The sequence below is a fragment of the Dendronephthya gigantea genome, unplaced genomic scaffold (genome assembly GCF_004324835.1).
Source record: "Dendronephthya gigantea isolate DGI-Jeju-01 unplaced genomic scaffold, DenGig_1.0 000013F, whole genome shotgun sequence".
In the NCBI taxonomy this organism is placed as follows: domain Eukaryota; kingdom Metazoa; phylum Cnidaria; class Anthozoa; order Malacalcyonacea; family Nephtheidae; genus Dendronephthya; species Dendronephthya gigantea.
The window spans coordinates 2276617-2285281 of NW_021163023.1; the positions used below are offsets into that span (position 1 = coordinate 2276617).

The 8665-nt window shown below is 39.9% G+C and overlaps 1 protein-coding gene across 1 annotated transcript; it reads left to right on the forward strand.

Moving 5' to 3' along the window:
• Positions 1 to 2133: 2133 nt before the first annotated feature.
• LOC114519584 (echinoderm microtubule-associated protein-like 6) lies at positions 2134 to 8062 on the forward strand. Its single transcript, XM_028539734.1, has 13 exons — positions 2134 to 3270; positions 3384 to 3476; positions 3612 to 3798; positions 3880 to 3985; positions 4329 to 4523; positions 4742 to 4956; positions 5030 to 5218; positions 5366 to 5410; positions 5744 to 6035; positions 6224 to 6352; positions 6797 to 7062; positions 7133 to 7286; positions 7543 to 8062. The coding sequence occupies exons 1-13, from the start codon at positions 2318 to 2320 to the stop codon at positions 7638 to 7640; spliced, it is 2922 nt and encodes a 973-aa protein (XP_028395535.1). The 5' UTR covers positions 2134 to 2317; the 3' UTR covers positions 7641 to 8062.
• The last annotated feature ends 603 nt before the right edge of the window (positions 8063 to 8665 follow it).

An 8665-nucleotide genomic window follows, 5' to 3' on the forward strand; every position in this document is an offset into this window, starting at 1 on the left:
GAATCACAATTCTATAGTCTAGCACATGATTTTGTTATAACATGATTATTGATATAAGATACATTCATTACATTGAGCTTCTTGAATCCTTCCAATCAGATTGTAAGACATTGCATGACCTTATTTTAGGACATTAAAGAGTTTCGATGTAGTTTTGTTTGGCTTTCTTCATAACGAAAATTATTCCTGAATTATTTGACGCAATAGACTCGATACACTCTTGCATGTTATTCTCCTCTTCTTACTGTTTCCGTTCTTCTTTCCACCCTGTGATTTAAACTGGTTGTTTTGAACATTGAAGAATATAGACCCTCCACTTGTGGGGTTTGGGTGCGGCCTAGGGTGGGGGGGAGGTCTGGGGGTCTCTGCATGTTTGAAAACAACACGACTGTATAAACAAGCACGAAGACGAACGAACAATAACAAACGATACCTGACTGGGTGCACGATACAGAACAAGTCAAAACAAGTGACAACTCGAAACAAGAACTTGACAGTTTGACACTGCCCAATTGAACATACTAAACTTTCTTTGAATAATTTAGTTCCGAGTCTTGGTAGGTTTCCAAGGTCGAAGTGATGGCTCTGGCAGCTCTCCTTCGCCGTATTTAATCAGACGAAAATCAAGAACTGTTGGTTGGGGAAGTGATCACGGAATCAAGAATACGACCCAAGTGTTAAAGCTAAGTATCTATCTTCTTCTTTGTAACAGAACGGGAATACTTTAAATATATTTTGGGTGTTACCTTTAATGTTCAAAGCAACCCAACTCAGGGTAAAATTTGTTCCGTGCATGACTTTCTCGAGGAGATTTGGAGTGATTTTGTCTACACGCGTCCGTTTCAAATAAAAAAAAGATGCAAACCAATTCATGTCTAAATAACTTGCTTGATAGTACCACACACGCACACACACCCAGAATATTGGGCTGCAGATTTTCATTAAATCGTCACTTTCGCTTTGCAATTCACGAAACACGTTGTAATTTGAACAATTTTGTTAATTTTCAATCAAAATTGTCTTTGCTCAAAATTACACACAATATTGAAGCATAATTGATTATATATTATCGAGCACTAGTGAAGTAATCATGAATATAGATGCATCACATTATTCCAGCATTAAGACATGTTCCTCATAGTGGGGTTTATAGAAGCGCGCGCAATGCTAAGTCAAAAAGCAGCAAGTAAGATCATTAAATCAACCTAAAAACGTCTGTTTTTAGACCACCAGAATCGTCTGACAAACCCAAGAATTCATGCTATAAGTTGAAAAATATCGACCAGTTTCTGCATGGCTTTTTGCATGATGTATTGCATGACTTTCTCACGAAAATGGCATAGATATTCAAGGGATTTGTCAGACGAATATTATAACCAAAATATGAAATATAAACGCCGAAATTCACTCAAAACTGAAGCGGAAGGCGGCGCGCGAACTCTGTCCCATTTGACCATTTCATCTCGTGATTTCGGAATTTCAAAATGAATGATTCTAAATTCGAACCGCCGTGTGGTGGTTTGCGTTACAGCCTTGGCTATGCCGCAGACTACCTGGAGGGTTTTTCACCGGGCACTCCGGTTTCCCTCCTTTTCGTTTGGCTTTAAAAAACAGTGTCCATGTCTGGGGCCAAACAAAGATATGAAAATTGCCTACAACTTTTTACACGAAGTACAACTGATTTTATAGTTGTCTTTCATCGACTTTCAAGGCGAGACATGCCGCAGGTGATGACGAAGTTCTGAAGCATGTCCTATCTTTAAACTGCAAATAACATTTGAATGATTGTTTGGCTTCTGGGTTCAAATCCCGGAACACTGTTCATTGTTCAATACCAGAAAGTATATAATCTGTTATCAAGCTAGCCTACGATATAGACGTATGTATGTAAAATATACCTATTTCCCGCCTGGCTTTTCAGGGCGTCTGCGCGCAGGCTTATTATCAAGCGAACTCGCCTTTGCTTTTGATAGTTTGCCTTGATGATGCAATTGAAACCGACCGTTTATCGATTATCGTATTTGTATTATATTCTGTTAATATCGATAAATTTGATTACAATTTTGCATATTTTGCGATCTTTGCTATTGATTACGACCCAGTTTCCCTGTTCTGGTTGCGCGGTCATGGACGCCATGTTGTTTGCGTTGCTTAGAGAATTCAAACAAAAAGTTGTTTATAAATTTATATCATGCAGCTTGTAACGTTTTATTGATCTACGAGGGCTATTTGTCATGCAATTGATAATAAATGGCATTTATACTTGAATGAGTATTTAAAAAACGGATTCTATCATACAGAACTTGAGATTTCTATTATGCAAGCGCCACAGAGAAGGGGGAAAACGGTAGTTGATAAAGATGAAATTCACTCGATAAGAAACGGCAAAGACGGGCCAAAGAGGACAGGCTTCGCCGCATGGGAAGGCGTCCTTTCATCCACGAGTCCAATCAACCGTGGACGAAGCTTTGAAAATTTAGCAAACAACTGGCGAAGTTCATCTCGAAAAGATGTTTACGAAAGTGACAGTGAAGATGAGTTGGATGGACGACGGTCATTGGCGTTGAATAGATCGTCCATGTCCGTTGGTTTAAACAAGTCCTTTCCTTGGGGTAATAAAAGCGAGATGAATATACCAGAAAGGGAACCAACACGATCTCCAAGCCCACTTCGTTCCTACTCAAAATTTGATCAAAGTTATAATGATTTCCTCAAATCGAGCAGATTAGTCCACAATGCTTCCAATTCGGATCAATCTGCAATGTCTGAACTACTCGTTGAAAAAATCAAAAGTGGGCATTATGTTGACTTTGCTAGTTTTCTGCCGCATAATATTCTAGAGTATACAGCTTGGGATAACAAACATGTTTCTCGGACGGTTGACGGATCTTCTGTGCCCAAAGTAACCGAGTTTGCCGAATGGGTACAATGCATGATGGTGTACATTTCGATTTTATCTCAAGAGTATCCTGAGCGAATGCTGGACTTACTGGGTTATGTCACGAATATTGCCATGTTGTATCAAGAATGTGACGAGAAAGGGGCGTGGTTAAGGTACGACAAAGCATTTAGAAGAAAGGCATCGTTAAGGAGGCTAACGACTTGGTCTAAATGGGATAAGGAGTTATGGGTGCTAGCCTCGTCAAGCGAAGCCAGACGTAATATCACTTGCAAGTCCTGCCTCACATCCATGCACGACGACAAGAGCTGTCCGTTCTCCCCTCAAGCTGTGGAGTTTGACCAACTTAGAAAGAGTCAAGAAGTTGAAAGGTGGTTGTTTTATTAATTTTATAAAAACCGGTTCAATATTCTGGCATACATTCTAATAGATATTATTTCACAATTTCTGAATGAAAAATCATCCATTCTTGTTTTCTTTACAGGAAAGAACCTTTAAGTCCTAAACAGTCCATCAGCAATACAAGACTTAGTCAAAGAATACCTAAGGAGACTTTGGAACTAAAATTTGCATTTGGGTAAGATTTAGAAAGTGTAGAGTGATGCTGCTTATAATACCCTTTGAAACTAGGAAAATAGAATTTATTCTAGTGTTTGTTAAATGGTAAACCTGATTTCAATGTCTAATAAAATATGTTTCTCGTCTTTTCTAGTTACCATGGTTATGATGCGTGCAATAATGTATTTTACACCGCATCGGATGAGATCGTATTCCATACTGCGGCATTAGGGATTTGTTACAATCGCAAGACGCACGAGCAACGTTTCTACAAAGGTCATACAGATGATATACTCTGTCTCACTGTCCATGATGATAAAGATTATGTTGCAACAGGACAGGTACTGTATGCTGGGCAAAAATGGAAATAGCTTAGCTTCAAATAACATACCAATGCTTTCTGAATATTGATTCAAATCTAGGTTGGCAAGACTCCCGAAACTCATGTCTGGGACACAAAGACGATGAGCACTGTCTCTGTTTTGAAAGGTTTTCACAGAAGAGGTGTCATATGCGTTGACTTCTCAGGTATAACTTACATCTTAAAGGAACATTGTTGAGCAGTGTAACCATATATGCAAGTTTAGTTAGAGATGTTCCCCTTCTGGTCTGAATCTGGTAATTATTTGGGCTGGCTTGTTGTAGCCAACTGAATCTGGTAAAAAAAATTAGGGAATTTCTCTTCATGTTGAGGGAATTGTTTTTCATAAATACAGCAGCATATCACATACCACTCATCAAGTAACCATGCAGATACCTCTATGGTTTTGTAGCTGGCTGCATCATTGTAGCTTTGCTTTCAATTTTGAGTAGGCACTTGTTTTCAATGCAGTCAAGCTATGGGGTAACACAAACCTTACTTCCTCAACAGGTGATGGTAAGAAGCTAGCTGATATAGGGCTGGATGACGACCATTGTATCTGCATCTGGGACTGGAGGAAGGCGGAAAAACTGGCCACAACCCGCGGTCACAAAGATAAGATTTACGTTCTGGAATGGAATCCTTTTAATAACAACTACCTTGTGACTGTTGGAGAGAAACACATCAAGTTCTGGACACATAATGGTAACACTTTTGTGGCCTGTTTTCACTCATAATATCTCGTTTGATTTTCTCCTTTTCGCGGATGTGAAAGAGTGGGTAGTTATGAAAGCTCTGATATATAAATCTTCTTATTTGAGCATTATTAACTGAGCACTCGTTCACATCCATCCTAAGACCTAATCTCAACCTTAATCCTAATCAGTTAGAGGATAATCTATTGATTTGTTACTATATCCCAGGCTCTAAGATTGAGAAGCGTCCAGTGACGTATGGCAAAGCAGGACAAGTCTCCTCCATGCTCTGTGTATGTCACAGTCCCCACGATGATCTCTGTTTTGCTGGAGCGGATAACGGCGAGATCTACGTCTGGCAGGGAACAACGTTACGACGGACTATCAAAGGCCACAAAGGAGCTGTCTATGCGATGTATGCTCTAAGAAACACAGCCAAAGAGGTAAGGATTGTGTGAAAACTCCTTGAAATCCAAGGCCTTGGAAACTCTTTAACCGGTTACATCGTATTTCCAGGGTTTCGTTACAGGAGGCAAGGATGGGGTTGTAGTGATTTGGGATATGTTCTTTGAACATTGTTTGAAAGCGTTCAGAGTCGAGCGTACCGTCATGAACTATGGTTCTATTCTACTCGATGACTGTCCACCAATACGATCTATACATACGAATGCAACGAGAATTTTGATTGGCACTGGAAATGACGAGGTAATCTAACGAAAGAATGTTGTAGTAGTTTAGTCTAAAAGAACACATTGAATAATCAATTTCACTCTCAGATAAACAAGAACAGTGGATATAAACGATACTATAGGGTTACGGACGGGAAAGATTTAATTGTTTTAAATATTTCAGGTGATTGAAATCGAGGAAGATGGAAAAATGACTATCATTGTTCAGGTATATTGAAAGGGTGCATTTAACGTGCGTTAGATACGTCTCAGGTTTAACATATATTCACTATTGGTCGGGCTTATTATGTTCACGCATATGAAATGGTAGGCTGTGATGATTGAAAGAAAAATGCCAAGTTTTTGAGAGAATTTATTTCTAGTAGAAATGAATCTCGAAGTTCGTCGTTTTCGCGCCAAACTGGGTGCTGTTTGCTTACGTCATCCGACGAAGCTCGTAGTCGTCATCCGAGCAATCTACGAGTTTCGTCAGATGGCGTGAGCAAGCAACACGCGAAATATCGTACTCGTCATCATTGCTAAGGCTCTCCATTTTCTTCAGGGTCACGGTGAGGGCGAAGTCTGGGGCCTAGCTGTACATCCTTATAAGGAAGAATGCGTGACCGTTAGCGACGATAAAACACTTAGGGTCTGGGACCTGAAGAACGTACGACTCAAGCAAGTGAAGAAACTGAAGCGAGGCTCGCGTTGTGTGGCTTACTCGCCCGGCAGCGATACCATGGCTGTCGGTCACAATGATGGAAGCTTGACTATCTTTGATGCCCAGACATTGACACCTATTGTCAACTTCAAAGACAGAAAAGAAGAAATCTCGGATGTTAAATTTTCACCGGGTAAGAAAGCATTTCCCAAGGACACCTTCAAGTTGAAAAAAAACTAAGCCACATCAGTTACATTCATTCACATCTGTTCCTTATTCATATTAAGATCAACTTTTTATTTCAAATCATAAATGTCTGTCTTCTTCATTCGTTTCACCTGATTCTCCACGCTAAATTTCGATTGTTAAAATATTTTCTAGATGGGAAATTCCTGGCGGTCGCTTCACATGATAACTTCGTGGATATCTACAGCGTGAAGCGAGGGAGGCGCGTGGGTTTGTGCAAAGGACACTCCAGTTATATAACGCACGTTGATTGGGATGTTAAAGGTATTTAACTATATCGATAGCCTACTAACTTTTCTGCCTGAATAAACTTTTGCAAGTAGTGAGAATTTAGTTCTAATTGCTAACACTGTGGATGTACATATGAGTGAATTAAAGTCTCATTTTTGACAAAATTTGACTTAGGCAGAAAAGCTAGTAAGCTATCGATATGCACTGGTGCAGATCGTTTATTCAAAATTATTATTGACTGTAGTTGCAGTATTATCACTGTTATTTAAATTGTTAGCTTCTTTAAATGTGAGAAGAAACCTTAGCAATTTCCGTATTGACAACCAAAACTCATGAAAACCCAGCTATAATCACTTGCATTTACTGAAAATGATCGATGAATGTAAGATATTTTTGACCATTGACAGACAAGGACCATAAAGCAAGCGAGCGTGTGGTAGCTATTGTAATCAGTGTGTATTTGAATTATTTCTTCAGGTAAACTGCTGCTGACCAACTCTGGTGCCCGCGAGTATCTCCTCTTCGAGGCTCCCAAAGCGATGAGAAAGACTATGAACGATACAGCGTTAATGAGAGTCGAGTGGGAGACTGTTACCGGTGTCCTGGGTCCGAACTTGAGGGGAATTTTTCCGCCAGCTACTGACGTCACCGATGTGAACGCGTCATGTCGGAGCAAGGATCAACGCGTTTTGGCGACTGGGGATGACTTTGGTCACGTGAAACTGTTCAACTACCCCGTCGCGGTATGTTCGCCGCAAAAATTGCAAGCGTCTTAAACGGAACTCACGACGTTCGATCTTATCTTTTTTGTAGGTTAATGCAGCCAAATTTCGACAATTTAATGGCCATTCCTCGCACGTGACGAACGTTCGTTGGACGAGCGATGACAAGATGTTGGTGACAACAGGAGGAATGGATACTAGTGTTCTGGTATGGGAGAGACGGCGTGCGGAACGTGGGGAAACGGGTGAGTGGTGGACGGGGGGAGACCTTTCCGTCAAGATGTGCTTAATGTTCTGCACAAAAGCATAACCCTATCCCTTCAGATCCTAGGATGACCATAACCTATCCCTTTATTCCTGGCCAGATCTTTACTGAGCATTTTATAAGCAGTCGTTTTTGTTTTTGTTCTACAGACGCCATCGTTAACTAATTCTTAATTCGTATAATGCGGACTTTTTTCGATGTACAAACAGTTTAGAAATTATTGCTTTTCATTTCAGAGGAGGATAATGCCGCTGAGCCCGTCCTTGTGCAACCGAAGTTTATCCCAACTGGGCCAATAAAGAACCCAGTGGCTCGAGGGAAACCTCAGCTGTAGTCCTGGCATCCAGGCAAATCGCGGTATAGATTATAACTCTGAAAGTATCATCAGCTGTTTTGAATAGCAATTTAAACCGGGATGGTTTTATGGTTTTAAAAAGATGCAAGGAATGTGCTTTTTATCTGTACGTTCGCCTGTACGCATTGCCACAATGGCTCAAAACGACATACGTAACTCACATCAGCAAACCCGTTTAAGAAATATCGTAAAAATCATATGAATGTAATATAAGGAAATGTGGGGGAAGATATTTATGTAAAATAATACATTTAAAGGCCGATCTACACGATGCGATTAGTCGTACATGATTTATATACTGTTGAATAAATGCGTGTAATGATGTCACATTTTAAACTTCGTTACAAACTGATGAACTGAACTGAGAGAGTCGTCAGTGGCAGCAATCTTTTTCATACGCCAGGATAAGAATCGTATTCGACTAATCGCATCGTGTAGATATGCCTATGTATCGTATCAATTGTTTTGTTAATCTTTTCACTGTTACAAGGCATTAAATATAAACAAATATATAAATTACAATTACACTGAACGCCCTGAGAAGGCAAGTCTGATTCCTGGTTAATTTCCAATAAATTTCCTCGAAAAATTGATTGCACTATAGTCAGTACTGATTTGTAAGAAAAGATTAGATTGATTAGTTGGAAACTATTTGTCAGGAACATGTCGCTACGAGGTGTGAAGTTGCACCGGTCACAGTGAAATTCACTGAGTTGGAATCGCAACGAGGTCCAAGCGCACAACAAAGTATCCATAGTCACAATGGTATATCACTGTGGAAGATTGAAGGACATCAAAGAAAACGTTAGGATGCTATTAATGGAGTGAAGACCCCCTGTTGAGCTTCATGAATCGAAATATTTCTCATTCATATCACTGGAAACAGAAAGATTATTACTCTCACATTGAGATCACCACTTCTAACATTTACTAAAACATTGAACGTTTCTTCAAAGGTGTTTAAGATGCCCTTCACACCTGGCCATTTCAGAAGAAAATAACCA

Excerpts from the sequence above, each read along its gene's own strand:
- LOC114519584 (XM_028539734.1), top strand. The coding sequence starts at position 2,318 with ATGCAAGCGCCACAGAGAAGGGGGAAAACGGTAGTTGATAAAGATGAA. Across the intron at positions 3,477-3,611 it reads GAACTAAAATTTGCATTTGG|TTACCATGGTTATGATGCGT; the intron begins GTAAGATTTAGA and ends CGTCTTTTCTAG. Across the intron at positions 6,353-6,796 it reads CGTTGATTGGGATGTTAAAG|GTAAACTGCTGCTGACCAAC; the intron begins GTATTTAACTAT and ends TTATTTCTTCAG.